The 23,177-nt window shown below is 43.5% G+C and overlaps 1 protein-coding gene and 1 long non-coding RNA gene across 2 annotated transcripts in view; one reads left to right on the top strand and one right to left on the bottom strand.

The window, feature by feature from the left end:
- Nucleotides 1-2,768, bottom strand: part of barhl2 (BarH-like homeobox 2) — a 3,801-nt gene extending 1,033 nt beyond the window's left edge. Inside the window, exons 1-2 of the mRNA XM_030432387.1 lie at nt 1,696-2,768; nt 728-953 (exon numbers count right to left, since the gene is read on the bottom strand). Of these exons, the coding sequence (XP_030288247.1) occupies nt 728-953; nt 1,696-2,263 (794 nt within the window). The 5' untranslated portion in view covers nt 2,264-2,768. The remainder of the gene's footprint in view (nt 1-727; nt 954-1,695) is intronic.
- A 292-nt stretch (nt 2,769-3,060) lies between these two features.
- On the top strand, nt 3,061-5,059 carry LOC115590909 (uncharacterized). Its single transcript, XR_003985851.1, has 3 exons — nt 3,061-3,889; nt 4,040-4,121; nt 4,730-5,059. It is a non-coding gene; the product is annotated as an uncharacterized LOC115590909 (long non-coding RNA).
- Nucleotides 5,060-23,177: the final 18,118 nt, after the last annotated feature.

The raw sequence follows: 23,177 nt of genomic DNA, 5'->3' as shown, positions 1-23,177 counted from the left end.
TTGTGCGTAATAAACAGGAAGCAAGAAAAATATATATATATATATATATATATATATGCTATATCTATTTATTTTAAATAATTTTTACTTTAATCCATGTATTGACTCTATAAAAATCTAAATGTAAGAAATGGACTGAAGATGTCAACAAGCATGCAGAACTCCATAAGAAAAAAAGGAGATTTTAAAGAAAACTTGTAATGTCATTTTTCTCCTGACAGACACGACTTTTATTTTGGAATTTGGCCACCACGTCTCAGCCTCGCGTGCGTTTATTCATCAGCCGAAATCAACTCAAGACATATTTAATTATCATTTTTTTTTGCTGTTCTCAAAATGCAAATGCAAGAAAATCCGCGGGCCTTCCGGAGACGATTTAAATTAAAAGTTTTGCATATGGCCTTCTGAGTAGCGTCTGCATGGATCAGAGTAGAAGCAGCAGCTGAACACAGGCCTGTCAAACAATGCAATGAAAACAAGAATAATAATAATAATAAAGTAAAAATAACATGTCTTATAAATGTGATAATAATAACAAGTGAGCTTTGTGAGTGTTTCACATGTTAATATAATTTTGCTTAAATTGTGAAATTCCCAAATGGAGTTCCGGTTTGTTTTCATTCCATCCCTCTAATAAATCAGAACCAGGATCAGATGCGTGTGTGATGATGATAATAACGATGGTGTGTGTGTGTGTGTGTGTGTGTGTTATTTTTGTTTAACCTACCGTCTGTTTTGGTACCAGGTCTTGACTTGTGTGTCTGTCAGGTTGAGAGCCGCGGCCAGGTCCATGCGGTCCTGCACGCTGAGGTATTTTTGTCGCTCGAAGCTCCTCTCCAGCTGGTTGAGCTGGTGGTCCGTGAAGGCTGTCCGTGCTTTGCGAGGCTTTTTCGTGCGCATCGGCGGACTGTCTCTGCTACTGGAGATCTCCCGGTCGCCCTCTTCTTTAGTCCCTGAACGACAAGGGGCGAGAGTTATTACAGGGGGGGCCTGAGTGAGTGTGGGAAATCTGGACCCGAGCTTATAGACTCAGTCCGTCTTTAAAATAGAAACACAATAAACATACTGAGGGGTGGTTAAAAGTCTCCAAGCCTGCAGTGAAAACGTGTTTATTCTGCTCTGACACGTGTGGCACCAAATCAAAAAACAAAACAAAACAAAAAATAAGCGAGAAGCAATAAATAAAAATAAGGGAAAAAAAGGAAATTTGCGCGTATTTGTCACCTGAAGTTTTCTTTCTTTCTTTCTTTCTTTCTTTTTTTTTTTTTTTTTGAGGGGGCTTCAGAAAACGAGAAATCAATACGTCAATCCATCTCTATTTGTAGCTGTTTTTGCAGTGCTCGGTGATCTCCCCCTCCAGGAAGAACAATAATCTCTCTAATTGACCCACGAGGGAGGCCCCCGCGCCCGCGCGCACCGGGAAAATCACCGGGCTTTACATCTGTTTTCACATCTATTAGACTAATAAAGGAGGCAGGGCGCGAGACAAAGCATCACACAGGGTGCTGGACATTTATCATTATTATTATATTAATTATTATCATTATTGTTATTATTGTTATGAGTCTGAGCAGTGGGTAGTTCTGGTTCTGTGTGAGTTTCTGTTTCTCTCTAAACAAATCAGCCGCTCTAACTTCCTCCACGCGGTTCCTGTCCTGAGACTTTAACACAGTTAACATGCTGACGAGCTCCTACCGTTGCATTTCATGTCGCTCTGAATGTCGTCCCTTTTGTCCAACTTGCTCCTGTTCTCGTCCTGTTCCAGCTTGGGCCTGAAGCCGTCCGGAGCCGTGGCACTTTCTGGTTTTGGCGTGTGGTGGGGTGAGGATACGCTGGTGCTGTAAGGTGCGCAGGCGGCCAGCGGTTTGCTGTCGCCCAAAATGTCTTTGATTAGAAACGAGGAGGTGGCAGTCCTCGGGGCGCAGCCGGCCCCGGCGAGCGGCTGCTGCTGCTGCTGCTGCTGCTGCTGAGGCGACAGCGGCAAACTCTGCGGCTGGTTGTGGTGATGGTGGTGATGCTGAAGGCTGTCCTGGACCAGATGCGCATCGGCGGCGTGCTCCATGGTGACCGAGATGGGGGACGAGGGCGCCGTTCCCACCGTGTCTATCTCCGAGCATGGTGACGGGGTTGCCTGGCTCCTGAAATCCGCTGTCCTGCTGTCGCCGAGCCGAAAATCTCCGTTCATGAGCACGGGGTTACCAGAGTTAGACGCGCTGGATAAAATAGTGTCTATCCCAAAACTCGACCCGCTGGATCCTTCCATGTTAAGAAAGGAGGGATGGAGCCTTCATAACAACAGATTGAGATTGCTTCTCCTTCCGGCGCGAATCAGGGAAAGAAAAACGAAAGAAAGTAAGTCAAGCAAGAACAACAGCAACAACAAAAAAAAAAGAAAAGAAAATTAACTCAGAGCTGGAGCCAAACCAGAACAACAACAAAAAAGAGCAAAAATTAAAATTAAAAAAAAGACGAGAGTTGGAGAATAAAACCCAGGAGAGAAACACAAAAATCCACGCAGATGGTCCAAAGATGTTACATTCAGTGACAATGCGGGGAGCAAAGTGTGGGTCTGCGTAGTCCACGTCGCTTTTTGTATTTGGATATTGAACTTTGTGTTAAAAGTTGAGGCGTGTACAGAGATATACATGGGGCTGACTCCTCGACATCAGGCTCCCCCTTTTTGCTGCTAATCGCTCCAGTGTTGCTCTACAATGACTTCCTATACTGACGTCACGGCCCACGGCGAGGGGGGAATTAATATTTTCTCCTTTATAATAAACACTCGACGCCTTTTTCTCTCTCTTCTCCCCCCCCCCCTCCACCCTCCTCCGTCCTCCGCCCTCCACCTCCTCCAGCCTTCCCCGCCCTCCGCCATTGGCTCGCGTCCTGACCGGCTCCGGCAGCTCACCAATCAGGGAGTTGTTTCTTTATCTAGACAGTTGGATCCGACCACTGAGTTGAGTTTAATTCGAGAATAGCTCTTTAAAAAAAAAAAAAAAAAAAAAAAAGGGGGAGGAAATAAAATAAAAAATGAAAAAAAAAAACATGCGTGAGCTGCGAGGCCACGCTGTAAACAGGGTTTTTTATATATGAAGCATCCGAGCTGCGACAGAAAAGATGAGGAAGTGGGAAAACAAAAAAATAGAAAAAAGAAAAGACGAAGAAGAAGAACATGTTAAATGATGAGATTTAAACAGATTTAAAGTCCAGCAGCTGCAGCACTATGGTAGGATTTTATTACAACTATCTAATTTCTATTCAAGCTACAAGTTTATTGACTCTCTCAAGAATATATATATATTTATTTAACCTTTAATTAACTGTGTGTGACACTTCAGAAAAGGGGGGGTCGATTGATGCCACTTCTTAAATTCGTCAAATTTCAAACCGGGTTTTGAATGGGGGGAAAAAAGAAAAATCATGTCGCGAAAAAAACAAGAAAACTACTATTTCAAGGCCACGATCTGGTCCTGATGTGCGGGGTTTGCGGTGTCACGCACGCCATCCATCCATCCATCCATCCATCTTCCACGCATACATCCTCTCAGAGCCGCAAGGTCGGCATATTTAGGGGCGCGGAGGAGGAGTGCTGGTGACTGTCATGACAGCGCATCCTGTTAATAACCATGTCATCCTAATTAGTAAAGTAATTATGAGGTGCTAATGAGCGTTCAAAGGTAGTAAGAAAATTCAGCACTTTTTTTTTTTCTTCTTCGTCCTCTTCTTCCTCCCCTCTCTCGACGTGGATTTGACGGATATTGGAGGGGAGAAAATGTGCGGGGCGTGCGGGGAAGAAGGCTGCAGGTCTTGTATGTGTGTGCACGCGGCTCTCCTCTCCGGGATGATGCGTTCAAGGGAACTTGCCACTTCTCCTCACAGAGAGCCGAATGTAAGATCCTGCTTGCACTTTGTCTCAGACGGATGTTTCGTCTTTTTCTGCACAGTTTTTCTACATTTCAACCGGAACCAGAGGATGAATTGTCGACGAGTTTAGGTTATTTTCATCGCTCTTCTTCTTCTTCTTCTTCTTCTTCTTCAGCAGGTTGATGCTGCTGACGATGACTACTGACGTGAGGCGGATGAAGATTTTATGCTGTTGTTGAGGAAATCTGGATTTGCAGGTTTGTTCCTAATTTAATCCTTCACTTTGTGCATTTGTTTTTAATTTTTTTTAAAACGCCATCAGGGACTTTATCATCTAAAAAACGACATTTCTTATTATCATCATCGATTCCTTATTCTTTATATTTGGTGTTTGCATGCAACGCATTCTCATGAAATCTGTGTTAATAAAAATAGGAAGAGAATTTTTATTTTCTCTAGCTGTTGAAATAAAAATGTCACATTTTTTAAAAACACAATTTCGTCGTTTCTTTATTTTTCTTTCTCTTCACTCAAACCAGAAAATGAAAAACGCTGAACTTTTTAATTATCACGTCAAATGTTTCGCATCACTAACAATCTAATTAACACGTTGATTATTCACATGTTACAAAATGTTAATTATTGAGTGTTTTATTTGTTTGTTTCTGGGACAAATAAACAATATTAATAATTTAAAAAACGCTTCACATTTTCATTTGCAACATTTAATTCAAAAATACACATTTTCAGGGTTTTTTTCAGTCTTTACGGGGAATAAATTAAATACATATATTTCAGTTAAACATCCTCAATTGTTGCATTTATTACACTGATGCAGGATAAAGCAGTTTTATTTCTCTCACAGTGATGCTCGGTGCTCATGGACTCCTTCCTCTCTGTGGCTGCTCCGTCAGGGACGCAGGCGCAGTCTGAGCACCAGGCGGCGACAAAAGCGAGTCTGCGGGTCGAGCGGTGCTGCTGGATCCACGAGCCAACCGGAGGCCTCAGCTGCCCTCTGACGACTTCACATCCCGGCAGCACGACTTGATGTTAAATTAACACGGACTCGGAGATAATTACCGACCAGTCAGACATTATGGTGGAGCTCAGAAATGAAGCAAAGTGACAGTCAGAGAGCAACACATGGCACAAATATACATTTAAAAAGAAAAAAAAAAAAAACACCATCTCCACAGTGGAAGCCCCAATTAAGAATAATCAGGCCTTTTCAAAATAAAACCCTGCCCGACGCTCGTGTCTCTGTCCGGACGCGTCAGCTGCGCACAAGAAGCCGATCAATCGCTTTATTGGCTTTAAGGCGCCGCAGGAGCGACATTGAACGCCACCAGTTAGTGTATCGTCTTATCGGCCCTCAGCTTGATGGTCGATGATGATGGGACGGTGTAACAGTGGCTGGCACCATATTGATTCTCCGGCGGCTTTGCGTGTAAGCTGTCACTTCACCGCTGGCGACCTTTTGGGTTGCACAGTTGCAGCGTTTACAGAGAGACACCCCGCGTTTAGACTGTCAATCAGTGCGGGGGAGAGGGTGCACTGCTGCGGGACCGCCGGACCCGCACAGAGAGGGGGGGCGGGGCGGGGAGGGGTGCGTGAGGTTTAGGGCAAGTTAAAAAAAAAAAAAAAATGTTGAAATTAGTTTACTGAGAGAGAAGATGGCTGTAGCCTGTGTTCTCGTCTTCATTACCTAAAGGGCTGTCTGTCTTTTTCTTTTTTTGTCTTTTTCTTTTATTTATTAATTACACGAAGATCAACGTCATGAAATCATCATCCAATCAGGAGACATATGGGAGATCGCTTGTGACGAAAATATGCGAGCAGGGAAATGATTCGTTATTGTTCTTTTGGCAGGAATTTTTTAAAACATGGCATCAAATATAAAAACAACTTTAACTATAGTGTCTTTTAAATTGAAGCATTTCATAATTCTGCCTTTAAAATTAAAAATTTAAAGTAAAAATGACCGGAAACAGCGAGAAAAATTACGATTTAACTCCAAAGTCCATCTTATTATTTCCTGTTTTAAACATTTAATGAAAAAATAAATAAAGTTACATTTACCATGAACAAAATTGAGTTTGTAATCTATTACAGTTACTAAATAAAATAATCCAAATGATCTAATAGACATATTTTATAAATCAAAAACAAAGAAAATTTACATTTTCAGGAATCAAACGTACAAATCTTCATTTCAAAAACTCACATTTTAACACAAGTTTTTCCTCCATTCAGAACTAGCTTAAGAAAACACTGAATTTAAACAAATACCTTTTTTTCTCTTTCTCTCTCTTTCGCAAATCTCTGTGGGGACGTTTCAAATTGGGAACAGCTGAGACAAATCTGGGCTGACTAATTGCTTTCATATTGTTGTGGCATGAAAGTGGCAGAGCGGTGGCATGTGTGTGCGCCGGGCCCGCCGTCTCATGTCTGAGTGACCGTCCCATCAAAGTGCTGCTGTCCTTTGACAGATGGTCAGGGAGTTACATTGATTAAAAAGCTGCAAAAAAAAATGGAGACAAGCTGTCTGAGGTATGCGCAAAGTCAGAAGATCACAGTGAGTGATCAAACCTGTATCACCCAGATGTCTCCTCTGTTTCGGTGGTCAGCGTTTGAGCAGGAGATGATTTATTAAATAGAAAAAAAGGTAAAATAAGTGGCAGAAGACGGGAGCAACTGGCAACTGTCAAACCTCCATCGGGGTGCTTTATAAAATGTTCACCCCGCCGGATTATTCACAATCCCAAAAATCAAATCCTTTAAAGTCTCGGAACCGTGTTGGTGCAAATCACTCTGCTGCACTGACGACTTACTTTTACTAGAAGGAGGGAAAAAAAAAAAAAAAAGTGAAAATGAACCTCTGTGAAATTTTTCTTCCCAAGACTTCAAGACCATTTTAACACCTGGGCACGCGGAGAGAGGTCTCATGTGTTTTGAAGAAATCTGGCTCCAGCAAATATCACACGCTTAATCTTTTTTTCTTTTTCTGTGTGTGTGTTTGTGTGTGTGTGTGTGTGTGTGTGTGTGTGTATGTGTGTGTGTGTGTGTTTGTGTCGTTCCCGGGAGGTCACGCCGGTAAAGCCGAGATGGTTCAGAGGGAGGACTGCTGGAAACAGGGAAAAGGTAAACTGGGTGGTTAGAGCGCTTCTGAAATCTCCAATGAAAGTTCTGAGAGAATTAGAAAACATCTTCGTCTTGTCAGCCGGCGACGCGCTGGTCCAAAGAACCACAGCTGATATCAAAGATCCTGCTGACGATCTGTCTGGATGTTGGTCCCCCTCCAGAACACACATCCTGGAACTGAAACGCTAGTCGAAAGCATCTTTTGCACTTTTATTAAGAGACGCAACATTTGGAAGAAATGGTTTTGTATCTTTTCAGATGTTGGGTTCAAACTTGGTCTTGTTTTCTTCGGTGAATTTAACATCAGCTGTCTGCATTTAATCACACGTCATTCCCACAGTTTGTAGATCAGCTCCAGAAATCAATTATTCATCCGCGTAAAGTCACAGGTCAGGATGAAAATCAGTGTATCAGGCGACTCTTTTCAAAACCTTCCACTTGCACTTCTTCTTTTCTTTATCGGTATAACTGCATTAGGAGTTTGGAAGTGAAGGTGCAACAGCTTTTATTTGACTTGCAGACAAACTTTGTGAATGACATCACGACTATACATCCACTGGAAACTGTTTTCACTCGGTGTTATTTCAGTCGAGTATGTTGCCAAGCTATGCACGATGTACTGTGCATATTATATCGTACGCCGTTACTGGCAAATGTATTTTATTGGCTATTTATCAGCATAGTTCGCACCAAATCAGTTGGCTTGCAGTCCGCCTGTAATAGAAAGGAAGAAGAAGAAGTGCGGCGTGTCGGACGTGTTCTGCAGAAAGTCACCAGTTTTAACAAGCTCGCTGCATCTGAGATGAAACTAAACTTGAGGAAGTTTTTATTCAACGTGCACAAATGTGGAATCATTGGTTATGTTGTTGGTACCAACCACGGGAAGCAGGTAATTATCGGTTGTAGGTATCGGCTGAAAAACATCTATATCGTGCCTCGTCCAACATGACGAGAAAACCAGACTATACTATTTTACATCTGACATCACTTCCTTTACAAAGCTCCACTATGATTTCCACTCTAACCCTCATTTAGCATCAGTAAGCAGTGTGTAACAGTTAATAAATGTTCTTTAACACACTATAAATCACATTTAAAGTGTTTTATTCATGTATTCATCAACTGTTATAACGTTGACCGTGACCATATGAATGTTTAAAGGCGTCTGTCGCTGTTTTATAAACATCTGAGCTGTTATCATATTTAAACAATAAAAGCACACACACACGCGTTATGAAGCCTTTTATTACATTCTATATGGCGACATTGTTGGGCATGAAACGTCTTTCAAATTTCTCCAAAAGTCCAATTTCCTGATTTATCTCGGAGCTTTCAGCCACATCAAATGGACTCAGAGAGGGATGAAGTGTTGATCGATAAATTAACCATTAAAAAATATAAATTTAAGCTATAAAAGGGGTAAATAAGCGTAATAGCTTTGATAGTATTATTAGTATATAATGAATTCATACTTTAAAATTCATAATCACGTATGATTTTAAGGCTAAAGACGTGTTTACATGATATATTGTCTGTTTGCACACCAGTCGATGCTTCATACAAGTTACAACTGTTGACAATTGCGTTAATAATGTAATTTAATGTGAGCAAATACAACAAGTGTATCAACAAGAGTTGCAGGTCTGAGTGTGTTTCCTGTTTTTAATTCAGTCTGTACTGATCACATGACCGCCTGCCTGCCACAGTGAGCTAATGAACCAACGCCACGTCGGCCTTTTGTAGTTTTTCCAGATATAAACCAGTTTAAAGTCGGAGTGTGTCGCCGTATCAGTGTCAGTGTGGAGGACGCTGTGATGCTGCGATATCCTCTTAAGTACATTAGCGATCAGATTCAGGACAACGCGGAAATGGCTAACACTGCTCATCTCTCCGCTCCGTTGACGGAAAGAGAGGCCTAAGACGATGATGGGGAATCAAATTTCCGATTGCAGAATTACATCCTCCGGGGAGCTTCGGAATGAAAGGTTGCAAAGCGTGAGAGCGATGTGACATTTAGGACGGGCATATCGTACGTTATTCCGCCGTCCGAGCGTCATTTCCACTCGCGCGGTAATGAAACATTTGACATTCAAGTTCAGTTTTTGAAGTGCAGGGTTAGTATTATTCCATACGATACGGTAAAAATACAATCAAACAGGAGGGAGAGCGAGCATTAACATTTCCCGCTCTTCCGTGAGAGTTAGAACATCCCAAATCCTGGAGCATCACACAATGTTATTTACCGCCGCTACAAGTATTCAAGGCCAGCTTCTTCTCTGCTCCTGTGGTTTTTTTTCCTCCCTCCTCCTCCTCCTGTGTGAAGGTACATGATCAGGAATACTCAGGGAGCGGATAACACATTGATTTGAGTGTGTTCCCAAACGCAGACTGGCCCTGACAAGGTTGTTATAACAGTCTGAGGGGTCTATACAATCACTTAATTACCAAAGCTGTCAGTCAAAGAGGGTCGCTGCTGGCTCCATCCATGGCTGCGAGCGGCGTTCCACTAGCAGCCTCCCTGAGTGATTGATCCATGCTGATGGCGTCGCAAAAATAATTACAACTCGTCTCCTGATGTGTGATTCCGTACCACATTCACGCTTCACAAAGGTAATCGGGGGGATCAGGAGGGGTCAGTGCCATTTCCTATTACCTGAAGTCCAAGCGAAAGGGTAAAACAATGCAAACAGAGAGCGAGGAGGCGAGGAGGAAAAGGCGGAGGAGAGGGAGGTGGGGGAGGAGGAGGAGGAGGAGGAGAGGTGGCCGATGGACATCAGGAATAGCCGTGGAAAACACTTTGTCAAATTGTGCTGTGTGTTTTTTTTTTTTCTTCCTCCTCCTCCTCCTCCTCCTCCACCTCCTCCTCCTCCCCAGAGCCAGCAACAACAGCAACATACTGTAACAGATTGACGGTGTCCAACACGCGGTAACGGAAATTCAAAGCAATCACAGGGTCATTAAGTTGATTGGCGTCACAGTCGTCAAGCTGTTGGAGGCTAAATGGGGAGGAGGAGTAGCTCATTCACACGAGTCTTTGCTTCTGGTGCTCCAAGTGCCCATTCAGAGTGTTCTGGGAGGGAAAGTTTGCACCAACACAGAATCACAAAACCCCTGCAGGCGTCATTAAAACCTGAAGTCCTGCACATTTGAAGCACTTTCCTCTCGTATCCACGACAATTAATCAGGTTTAAAAGCATATCTGTGTCAATACATCCAAGTTATGGGTCTTGTTTGTCAGGTTGGTCGTCTTCTTCCTGGTTTTAAAGGCTGAATTACAGGAAAAGGGATGTTTTCTGAATTTACCACACTTCTCACTTGGTAATTAGTAATTAAATCCACATTACTGCCTGAGCAATGTATTGGTTGGTAGATAACGGCCTATTACAGATCGGTATCGGTTTACGTTGCCCGCATTATAGGTCTGTATATCAACAACTGAATCTTTTACTTCCTAATATTGGTATCGGCACACAAAGTGCATGAAATTTACAAATAATATTCAAGCTGCTCTGTAGTCTGGTGGTACAGCAGCGGATACTTCTGTATCTTTTGGCAGACGGCAGCATTACAGTGATGTAATTCTCTGAATGTAGTTATTTAAATCCACATGACTGATCGTTATTTATCAAAAATCTCCTCAGAGCTCGGTCGTTATATCGTTTGGTCGATATCAGCCTATCACAGATCTGTATCGGCGTATGTAGTATTACCCGAAATGTGCTGATATGAAAACTCTCTTTTTTTTAGGAGATGAATGCAGAAAAAGACGCTCAGGGTTATCTTACTCACGGCAAGTTTACAGTTTTTTTCTGTGCACCGTTTTCATTTTACACAATACATTTACAGAGTAGTGAAACTGTTAAATGTCCTGCCTCCACTGCATTTGCTTGTACAAGTGTTTGATAACCACATTGAAGGATCAATACATGGATAACGGAATCTGCTCTGTCGTTTGGTGGTCCGGCGGCGGCAGACGCTTCTGTATCTTTTGGCAGATTGGGGCATTAAAGTGATTTTTGGAACTTACCAAACTATTCTACTTGCTCTAACGTTTGTCCTTACCCACTTTATATCCACATTACTGACGATTATTGATCAAAAAACTAATTTTGTTAATATTTTGTGGAAGTACCAACAGTCATCCCTACAATATTATTAGAATTGACATCAGTGTCTTGTGGTGTTTGATTTTGTCGCTCAGTCTGAACATTTATGAAGTGATTTCGAGAAGATTTCAAAATATCTACTTTTACAGTGTGTATTGCAATATGGCCTAAAACTAGAATGGCACTCAGTAGAGTGCATACCTCCGCCACTATAAGTAAAAGTTTTTGCATTACTGGAGAAATCTGGTCAGCCCTCACCCACTTTAAAATTGGTCACACTCTATTTATATTTTTATTTTTATCCGGCCATAAAAGCAATTCTGATCCTGGTTCAAGGCCCAGCTGCTAGATCCAGATTTTTATTTGGATTTCCATCAGTTTGTACTCACTCATAGTTACCAGTCACCTAAATATGCCTGTTTTTTTTCACAGTGGGATCCATGATTTATTCCCTGAGAAGTGAACGATCATGTTGAATAATGCTCAACACTAATCTCTCAATGTTAAAGACAGTGAGAATTCCTGGATCTGCCTTTTCATCTGGATCCGCACCAGAAAAAAATTAATGGCATCTGTTCTATCGCACTTCGTTTCTCACACTCCAGTACAGGAAGTAGTGGCATGCACCTTTACCATGTGTCGGCAATCTGCCAATAAACACAGAGAAGAAGAAGAAGAAGAAGAAGAAGGAGAACTGCAGCACCAAACACATGTTCCTCTCAGGAGAGGAGGGAACCTTAAATCATCCATGTTTGCTCACTTCATTTTAGCCTTTCTAACCCTCAAGTGTGATTAATCTACCGGTTATGAACTTATTTTTAAAATAGAAAAATGTGCAATTATTCGTTATCTCACTATTATCGACATCAGCCATGAGAAGCAGCTAATTATCGGTTATTATCATCCCCTAAAACACTTCATAATTATGCCCATTATCAATATTTCTGCTCTTCTTATGACAGAACACAGGATTTATTTGGTGTAGCACCCTCTGATAACACGCCAATCCGGCTTCATCCACAAAGATATTTAGAATATGTTCAGTATCAGTGGCTCCATGGCAACTGACAGGCAAAAGGAGCCCGAATCTCAAGTGGAATCCGCCATATGGCTGCAGATGCGCTTTGCGGAGGCATTCATATTCATGGTGAAGGCATTAACCATCATTAGCCGTCTCCCTGGTCTTGACACAGAACTGCAGCATCAGGGCGACTGGAAGAGACGCGGCGCATTTGTGCCACGCGTTACCCGTCCCACGCTCCCTGACAGCACGCGGTGGAAGAACCGCGGCGAGAAAAAAAACACAGACAACACAATGTAAATTGTGAATCAAGCGAGTAAACAATGTATGGTATCGGCACCTGAAGGGGAGCATCACCGTTTCTCCTCGTGTTAACCGCGAGCAGGCTGGAAGAGGAGGCATGATGTCACTAATGAAGCCCTGCAAAATACGGGCGGTGAATAATGAAACACAACATTGCATTTTGCAACAGAAAGAATAAAAGGTGAAATCATCAGCAAGCGAGGGAGGAAGGAGTGAAAGAAAGCAAGCAATGATTAAATGATCAAAAGCTGGCAGAGCGAGTCTCTGTGTCACTGCGAGGCACACTCATCTACCCACAAGTGAAAGTTGGGTTTCAAGCACAGTGTAATTATAGCTGGGGATGTCAGTTTGACATTAATGCAGCCAGCAGAAATTCCCTAATTGGCCTCAGAGGAGAAAGTGAACCAGAAAATATATTAACATTTTAAAAAAGCATATTTTGCCTAATCCTTTCACTTTCCAACAATATTTGAAGACCAAAATGCCCCAGGCATGAGAATTTAAATGAGCAATTTTGTTTTTGAAGGAAACGGCCAATGAGACAGAAAATATACTAAAGGGAAATCATTAGTGTATGAGAGATCCTGACAGGCTCGCCTTGCTGACTGGCTGGCCTGTCACTAGGAGTCTGTGTTCTTCAGCTCCACGCTATGAGCTAAGCTGATAACATGAAAAGACCCATAAACGTGCAGCCAGAAGTCAAAGCCTATTATCTAGAAATTCAAATGCGGGGGTAAGGATGAGAAAAAAAAAAAAAAAAAAAAATGGGGAGGGGGAGGCCTAGCTCTCCGTGTCTCCTGTAGGGGAAAACTGGCCAGATCGAGAGATCTTGTAATAGGCCCTGTTACCCGACACAAACGTGTGGCAGCGGCGCTGCCAGGAAATACTGCAACAAATCATAACATCACTCAAAAAGGAGGGGGAGATAAAAGCAGAAAGAACATGGATGGCAACAAACTGCTTAAAGTTAGGAAGAGATGCAATGTCACATGTGCCCAGGCTGATGTGATATGACCGTATCAGAGAAACACAGCTAAGTGCAGTCAGGAGACGTTAGCCCAGTCCCCCGGTGATGAAGCAGCTGAGGCAAGCATCGCCCCTGGCGTGGGACTGCAGGGCAAACTGCTCAGGCTGGAGCGCCTTGCCCTTTTGAAACAAAACAGAGAGGAATGGCCAGGGGAAGCTAGCCGGCCTCAGCAAAAGGGGCCAGGTTTATTTCCTCCAGCCATGAAGAGAAAAAAGAATGATTGAGAAGACAGAGGAAAGTGAGAACAACAACAGATCTCAGCGCTTGCGTCTCTTTTTGTGCGACAACAAAGGGCATATGATATCTCAGCCTCCTTTACAGCCGGCTGGTCAGAGGTTTCTTCTGGCACCTCGGTTCTCCCCCCCCCACGCTTTATTCTGCTCACAATCACACCACGAGGACGGCTTGCCAAGGTATAAGGATTTGATTTATTTTTTTTTTTTCTCTCTATTAGGCTGTTACCCTGAACACAGCAATTTAATCAGGCCCTTTGATAAACATTTGACACAAAGCAGTGGGCTTCTGTCTCTGCTGCCTACAGCCCAGGGCAAGAGATTGAGACTGACGAATTTTCATCCACAATTTTCTCTATTTTAACTCCACCTGTCAAATAGTATGCCAGTCAGTGTGACACAAAGATGGGGGAAATCAAAGCCTCTCTCATCTTAAAGGAACACAGACGTGCAGAGGGGCTGCGAGTTTAGCGGAGGGATTACAACGGCACACAGACAACGAAACCCAGATGCAGATGCAGGCGCCGACAGCTCCACACATTCCCTGCATGTATCATGAATGAACGTAAACAGTGACATAATGCTAATCACCAATCAGCAGCCGGCTCGCAAACGTATTCGCGAGGCGCAGACGTGACGATGGAAGCGCAATCACCACCTTGAGCGAGAACGTCAAAAAAAAAAAACATCCCGGACCCCCTCCCCGCTCTGCTATCAGCCCAAACCCTCCCAGTTCTCAACAGTCATTTGCAACAAACATCTAACTAGAGGAAACTACAAACTACAAACCATTTGACCCTGCAGCACAGAGTATGGAGCAGCCCTTTCTCGCCCAATGGAAGCAGGCTCAGGTCGCCAGGGTCAACACCTTCTTTACTGAGCCTACAGCGCGATGGAAGCCTCAGACTCGTGCAAACATCGGGGGGATTTAACATGGCCTGAGAGCTTTGCAGACCCGCAGCGACGCTCCCCGGAGACCGGCGCGGGAAATGCGCGCTACAGTAACGCAACACAGGCGGGCGAATCTAAATGCAGAAATGTGATTATCTGTTCATTAGCTCCCATAATTGAGGTGAGCAAACGCTAGTTACCAACACTGTCATAGAGGCTGCTCTTCATTTGCCCCTCTGGTACCAGCATGCACTGCAGCACAGGGAAGCAAAAAAAAAAAGAGAGAAAAAAAGAAAACACAACACATAGAGCATTCCAGAGGCGTCAACGCTGAGAATAAATGATATGACCTCTGGCTATAGCATGGCCTTCAAATCTAAATCCCTACCTGACCAGCAAGAATCATCCTCCTTTATTCATTCTTCCTGCATACCAAATACTTTCTGCAGCGAAAAACCACATCTCCATGAATCTTTTGATTCCTTTCAATCAGTTTCAAGGACTGTAAACAATGGGGCTGCGAATATGATGGGGAAGGAAATCTACCTCAGCTCAATTAAGGAGCCGCCCTGCAGCCTCCCGCGGCCCTGAGAGATAGGAGCTATAATTAGAAGAGGGCAGTTAACTCGCAGACATTATTGATGATCCGCCGCTGACACCTCCCTCATGTTAGCATTAGCATTTTTCCCTGAGCTGGGGCTCATGTCAAGAGAGGCTGGTCTCTCAGAGTCCATGTCAGCAGGGGGGCTATATATGAGCTACACAGCGAGGCCACATTACGGCTGCAGAGAGGGAGAGAGGGGGAGAGAGAGACGCCGGCGCTCTCCGCCGGGCCCCTCTCGGCGCTCGTCCACCTGATGGGAACACGGAGACTTGGCTGTTCTCCCCCTCATCAATACAGCAGGGCTCTTTGTCAGTAATTTGCAATAAGTGTCCGCGCCACATCTTAAGGGACCTGGAAATCATTACTGGCCGAGGCCCTACTCGGCTGCTAATTGGATGCGTTGGGCCTTATCAACTGAGGATTTTCCGAGACCTTTGACGGATACCAATTCGAAAATCATTGTTCAGTTGTCAATTTAAGAGACCGTTAAAAGAGCTTATTTTAATTTTAATTGGAACTTCCTCCTGCCTTCACAGTGTGCCGCGAGAATTAAAAATGAGCTCGGGGCGCGCGTGTGTGTGTGTGTGTGTGTGTGTGTACCTGTGTGTGTGTGTGCTCGTACTCCCTTTAGAAGAAGAGACGGAAACTATGCAGGTCAAATTGACGGGTAACAGTTCTGACCGGCGTACGAATGGAGACGGCACGCATGCACATTTAGTTTACAAGAATCCCCCCAGCTTTCCTGGGACTTCATCATCAACATCAAATAAGTCGGAATCCGAGCTGCAAAGCTCCCAATTAAGCAAAAAAAAAAACGCATCCGCTTAAGATGTTTGTTGGGGCGAGTGTGCTGGGACCATCATCGATCACCCGCAGTAAACTGACCGGCTGATAGTGCTGCCCTAACATATTTATGTGCTGCACTCTCTCAATGACCCTGAACTGAAACACTCTCTTGGCTTTAATAAGGCCTGGGAAAGGCTCGGCCCCGACTATGTATGCAGCTGTGCGGAGGGGGAACGGCTGCGAATGCTGGCAGATGCGGCGAAAAAACCTAACATGCGTAAACGGGCGTAGGGCTCCAATGAGGGCGCTGAGGGTGACGTGGCCACCCAGGAGCGTGGGGGGCGGGTGGTGGTGGTGGTGGTGTTGGGGGGGGGGGACGCGGGGCTGAGGGCGAGGGGACGAGGCTTGGCAATGAAAGGGAACTGAATTGTTTTGACACCACTGATGATTTAAGACGCCAGCGATCCCTTTTTTTTTTTTCCTTTTTTTTCTCAAACCGTGGCCGTCTCGCTTTGCCAAATATCACCCCACGACGCACGACCCCGATTCAAACGGTAGTTGTGTGAAAGCGTGTAATGTCTGAGGGAAAAAAAAAAACATGTTTTTCCTTCCTTCCTTTTTTTTATTTTTTTAAAGTAAATAGAGCTGTCATTTGATAATAAACCTGGCATTAATGTTAATTCTACCATCCAGTATTTGCAGTATTAGAGGCTTAGAGCAGGAGAGCAATACTGTTCAGAGGGTAATAAGTGTCTAATTAAGGACTAGACAGGAGGGAAATTGCCAAGGTATAAAAGAGATTTTTTTTTCTCTCTCTCTCTCTCTCTCTCTCGCTCCTGATTTTTCACAACCATGTCTCTGGGAGCGGCGTTGTGTTTGCCGGCTGTTTTACTCGCTGTCAGAAAGGATTTGAGGCGAGGAGCCATCTAAGCATGCGTACGAGGGGATTCATTTGACCTCATTATACATCAATAAAGAAGGAAGCCGGTTTACTAAATATCACCATGCTGCCCGCACTTCATGTCAGATCATGCAGGAGTGTGCTAAAAAGATGATTCCAGAAACGTCTGGTGAGCAAGGGGAGGGGAGGGGAGGAAGAGGGGAGGAAGAGAGGGGGGGAGGACGGCGGGGGGGGGTTGAATCCTGACTAGCCAGGAGGGATTCTGACAAGCACAGGGAAAAAAAAAAAAGGGGGGGAAAAAAAGCAGATACGCAAAGCCCTGTTTAAGAGCAGAGCAACTGAAGAAAAAGATTTATGCTTTTAATTAATGGCAATTAAACCATGCCTGTTGGGCTGGCCTATGGCAATTGTTCTCAGTAAAAAGGAGGCCGAGCTGGTGACAAGCATTTGAATCCACTAAGTTCTACCAGGGGAGCTGACACTGCAGGCATCAAACCTAAACTAAATCAATAAAAGAATTAAACTTTTATAAACTGCATTTTGACAAGTATCAGATAGCGCTAAGCTTTGATATTACGAATTCCTCCGAGGTGACGCAAACAAGGAGAGGCACACTTAGAGATCCAAACAATCAAAGGGTTTTCTCGTTAGCATGTGCTGTCAGACGCGGCAGTGCTATTAATTACTACAAATTAATGTGACTCTCTCCACCTCTGCTGATTGGAATGATAATCAAGCTCGGCTCCGCACGGGGGAACATATGCAACCCTGCCAAAAATAATAAGGACACAAACCAACAGACGCTCCTCTATGGTTGTGTTTACAAGCCCAAAATGCTTGTTGCTTATTTTTTATCCTGCAGCCACACACACACACACACACAGAAACACACACACACACACACACACACACACACATACATATGCAATCCTGCTCTGCTTTGCTAATTTACAATGTATGTACATAAATGTACATAATGCATTTCTTCATTTGATTTTTCCATGAGCCCCCTTAAATCAGCGGAAGACGTAAACAGACTTCAAGGTTGCGGTTTGCTGCACACGCACAGGCGCATACACACACACACACACACACACACACATTTTTAAGACAAAAATAAAAAGTAGCAGTTAAACTGAGCAATATGTGTTCAGACAAAAGTAGGCGGGACGCTGTCTGGAAGGGGAGCGCCAAAAAAAAAAGGGGGGGAAAACACAGGAAGTGTTCAAAGCTGGCATGACAGCTCACACGTCCTGTCACTTAAATCACTGTTCATATCTGCACGTCACGAATCCAGAAACGCATCCGGCATTGTAGTGACATCATGCTCCCCAGCGCCAACAGGCTTTCTAAATGAGACTGAAAGCAGTAATTACTGCACGCCCCCCGCGCTAAATTGTTTACCATGAGACTGATCCAGCTCGCTGGTGCCGCCGCTTACTCACCCAATTTTTCATCCTTAATATCGAGATCTTCGGTGGCAGTCAGCTAACAGAGGGAGTGGGGCACGCCGCAGCTCACACCAGTCTAATTTGTTCAGCGGTTATGTATTATTCATTATTATTCAATGCATTTTCAGAGTGATTTGCAAATTTCTATCAGTACACTTAAGTTTACACACATAATACAAAATGTAAGATTTTATGTTTCCCTACAAGACACAATCGCTTTAAGGGGAATACATTTTCACAAAAGTTGGCAATGTAAATTTAATGGCACAGATAAATTGCGAGCATTTAATATGTGGAAATCTATTTTAAATAACTGCGAGACGGCGAATGCCCAGCGAAGCGTTTGGAGACAGCGAGGGCCGGGTAATGAACTGTGGTGGAAATATCTTCATTCTTTATTGGCAGGTGAGTGCTGTCAGTGCCACGGAGCCCCAGCTGGCCTGCAGGTGTTTGCCCTTGTTGACGCTACTTTTTAAGCGGCGGGCCTACATGATCTCATTCCCTTCATGAATTTGTCCCAGACTCCACCTGGCTTTGGTAACCTCCCGACCCCTGCCGGATCCGCGCAACCCCAGAGGACCCTAATCGTGACCTTAATGGAGACCAGGAGCATGTTATTAGCTACTGTTTGTGTGTGTGTGTGTGTGTGTGTGTGTGTGTGTGTGTGTGTGTGTGTACGCCTCTGCAGAGCTGGAGAAAGCGCCGCGATTTGACTGAGTGAACAACTGGATCCTGTCGGGCTCCCGGCGGCTGAGAAGATAACCTCTCGTCTCCCGTCTCTAACTGAGGGAACTTAGGAAGGGATGGCTCCACTTTCAGACTAATTTCTATGCAATTCTCACTCTCTGATCTCAAAGTTAAAAGACAACGTCGACACTCTTAAGAGCACGCTCGACTCCTTTGTGCATAATACGCCTGAAATTCAGGTCATCTGTTGTATTTTTAATTTTTTGACAAAGCATTCCACCTTTACGCGGAAATATGTAAAACAGACGCCCGATCATTACCCATTCCCATTGTCATGGAGGCGTTTTAGCAATCGCGAGATGTGCCGCGATGCAAATTAATGTTACAATATTAAGCGGGGGGAACCTATAGAAATATGTACCTATACGGAGATGGTGTGCAGTTTGAAATAAAGTATGTATCGCATTATGTGTAACCTCCTTCTCTGATTTTAATGCTTAGCATTTATATGCAGTTAGACCTCATTATGATAATTTGATATTTTGACTGAATGGCTGGAGGCAGGATTATAAGAGAAGTCTGTTTTAGAATGTTAATGTCTGCCTTTGAAACTAATGCATGTATTTATTGATTTTTCACTCCTAAATCTATCCTTCTTAAGTTGTCACGGTGTAGTCGGGGGAGGAGGGGAGGAGGGGGGGTCTTTTTTTTAAACAAAGTGGTCAGGGCCCGTACTGGCGAATGCGAGCCGTGCGTGATCATTAACATCGAATCCCTCGCAATCGCGTGTTACGCCTCATCTCTTTTCTTTCTTTTTTTTTTTTTTTTTGTAACTCACACCTTCAATGTCACATTTCACAGATGTAGTATTAGCTACAAGACACGCGCAAAGGCAGAGAACGGGTGGAGAGAAAAAAAAAACCTGGCGGAGGAGAATCTGAGAGACAGATTAATGCCTCGCTGGTACTTCAGTGTATCAGGACAAGGATTACTGCGGTAACAGCTGCGCCCATGAGTCCCCTGACTGAGAAGAATTACAAGTATTATCACCTACATCATTAAAGTAGGGTTCATAGATGTGGAATGGCTTCAATCAATTCATCCCCAGATAACACCGAGCCAGCTGGACCCCCTGCGTGAGAACTTGACTTAATTGGCCAATAAGTGGTGGGGAAGGGTGCATGCTATTTGATCAAATTACAGGGCCCCAGTGAAGGGATTACAATTTTCGGATGAGTGCAGGAGGAGGCTGGCGGCGGAGGCGGACCGCGGGTCAGGGCTACCGTTAGCACGGGCCCAAATAAGCCTGTCCGTGGCTAAGTGTGAGGCCAGTGAAAAATGGTGGCCCACTTGGCACTGGGGAAGGGGAGGAAGGAAGCCGTATCCAGGTCAGCCTTTTGCTTGGGGAAATATACTCATTCATCATCCCCCCTTGGCCTCATTTCTGGCTGGTGATACTTGTAAACTAATAAGTTCCTTGTGCTATTTAGTTAGGATCATTATGCTACAAATTCAGGAAGTTTTCGTGACTTCACACAGTGTGGGGAGAAGACGATACAGAGGAGGAAAGAGGACAGGGAAATAATGAAGAACGAGAGAGAAGCGCATTTAAAACACACTGTAATCGGTGCAGAAATATGAATAATGCAGTGTCTTTAGGCTGCATCGCTCACGCAATATACATCCTGATGGTTTGAAATCACCTCAAAAGCATCAACAGATGTTAAAACCTTGCAACAAACTCAAACATCACAAGATTTTCGACTAAACATCTTGATAACACTACAATATTTCAGGTAGTTCACAAAATATTAAAGGTGCAATATGCAGTTTTTGGGAGGAAATTTTAATCAGAGGAGACCGAATTCTTTTTGTTTTATGTCTGAACAAACCAAATAAACAAACCGACCTTAGAGGGCGACACAATGTTATACCGTTTTACTTGGTTTATATGTGGCGGACCCTGCCACCTTTCTAGCATAAAACAGTGTTCAGGGAGCTTATTTTCCTCTTAGAACAGCTTGTTTATGCAGGTATGGGGGAAAAAAAAAACATATATGTATGTGTTTGTGTCATTCCCTCAATCATATTATAAATATTAAGAGTATTAAGAGTTAAGAGTTTGAATTTCTTCTCCAAAACTACATAGTGCCCATTTAAAGTATTGCAATTTTGATAAATAATCATGTGGATATAAAGACTAGGTGGTACAGAGACGTGTTAGAACAAGTAGAACAGTTCAGGTAAGTCGAGAGTATCATTTCACTTTCCTCTAATTCTTCTGTCTGCCAAAAGATACATAAGTACGTAGAGACGTGACTATTATAAATACATTTTTGGGTATTGTTTTTGTTTTTTGTGTGTGCGTATGAGGGACAACATAAATCTCGTTATCCAATCTTGTACTGCATAATGAGAATTAAACATCTTAATGCTCATCTTGAATCTTAAAACCAAGAAAAAGTGAACACGTAAGCCGTATTACAATATAATGACATGCCAAACTTCGGACAAATATCACAATAACGATGTAACAGATATATTCCCCGGCCCCCGCTCGAGATGCTTAGATGTTAGACTCGCATACTGCGGAGTAGCATTCTCCATGTTGTACTAGTGTTTCAGCTGATTATTCAAATGTTTAATTAGCATTCAGATGTATGGTTAGGCTCTCGTGGCCATAATGCATACACAAGTAATTCTGCTCCAGTAAACCATAAAAACCAGCCAAAATATCAGCGCGATAACAGGAATTTAAATTAGTTAAAATGCCAACGCTTCTCTGAAATTACCTCTTTGCAATATTCATGGGTGAAACGGCTTGGCTGAGAGGCATTTGCATTATCATTATTCCTAAGTAGAGTACAATTTAGTCATCAGTGCCCGACTCGGTTTGCTGTTCTTTTTCGGAGGTGGGAAGGAATTCACCTCTACAGGACATGAGGGTAAAGAGACTCTAATTAGTGCTTGGGCCCTGGAAGGCAATAGAATATCTAAAAATGAGTTGGACTGGACGCTGTTTACAAAATGGGGATCCGTGATGCAATTTCAGCTTGTGCTTATGTGTGTGTGTGCGTGAGGGGAGGAAGAGAGGGAAGAGCGTGTCTCCGCAGCCATTTCTCAAGATAATTCCTTTGCTGGAGAGCATGTTTGTCATCGCTGTTAAAGTGTGGCGCACATTAATTCTAGTTTTGCCGTAGTGTAATTCTGGCAAAATGAGCAGCCCTCCAGGGGGCCCTGCATGTAGACTAACTACCGGACAGAATTAGACTCCACAGTCCCTGCTATTCATAATGTCATTAATATAAAGGCAATTAAATGAGTTTTTAACCTCCCACCTCTTATCGTTATTAATGAACAAGCGGATGGAACAAAAAAAAAAAACCCACCCGAGATGAAGCTGGTAATTATCTTTGCATCAGGCCTTTGAAACAGGTTTTTTGAAAATTAAAGCTTAGCGAATGAATTGTTGGGGTTTGTTTCCAGGCAAACCCAGAGGGAGATGATGTGGTTTAATTTAATCACATGATGTCATACCGGGAGGGTTAATTAGATGGGTTTTTACTGTCGCTGGGCTCGGTGGCCGACGCGCTGGCATTCTCAAACACACACACGCACAGCATCTCCTCCCTCCCCTCCTCCGCTATCAAACTGTCAAACTGGTCATTAGTAGCTTGTGTGCTTTCACTGTAAAGAACACTTGTGCGAAAGGGGAAAAAAAAAATCCAGTATGATCAGGATAATTAAAAAAAAGCGATAGAGATGGAGTGCCTGGAGGTCGTGTTTTTTTATTTCTTATATGCTCATTATGGCCTTATTACAATAGCAATTATGTAAGTGATTGTGCAGCTCAGCCAGTGTTATCAAGTTCCTAACATGCTGACATTATGAAGCACCGTGGGTCAATTTCACCGTGAGAAATAGAGGAAATGTTGCTCTTGCAGCCCCGTTGTCACATTCTGTGTTTCTGCAAACCATACCTTCAAAATTGTATGTGTTATATTGATATTTCCACAAATACGCGCCATTTTATGTTCAAGTTACATCTGTAGTATGAGCCGACTTTCATGTCTAGAGGAGGACGGGATGATGGTGGCCTTACAAGCCAGAGACCACTGTTCAAGATGGTGTTTCAACATTTGTAAGCATGAAACCACTGGAT

The sequence above is a fragment of the Sparus aurata genome, chromosome 11 (assembly GCF_900880675.1).
Source record: "Sparus aurata chromosome 11, fSpaAur1.1, whole genome shotgun sequence".
In the NCBI taxonomy this organism is placed as follows: Eukaryota; Metazoa; Chordata; class Actinopteri; order Spariformes; family Sparidae; genus Sparus; species Sparus aurata.
The sequence above is the reverse complement of the archived record's forward strand: the minus strand, read 5'-3'. Positions and strand labels throughout refer to the sequence as shown.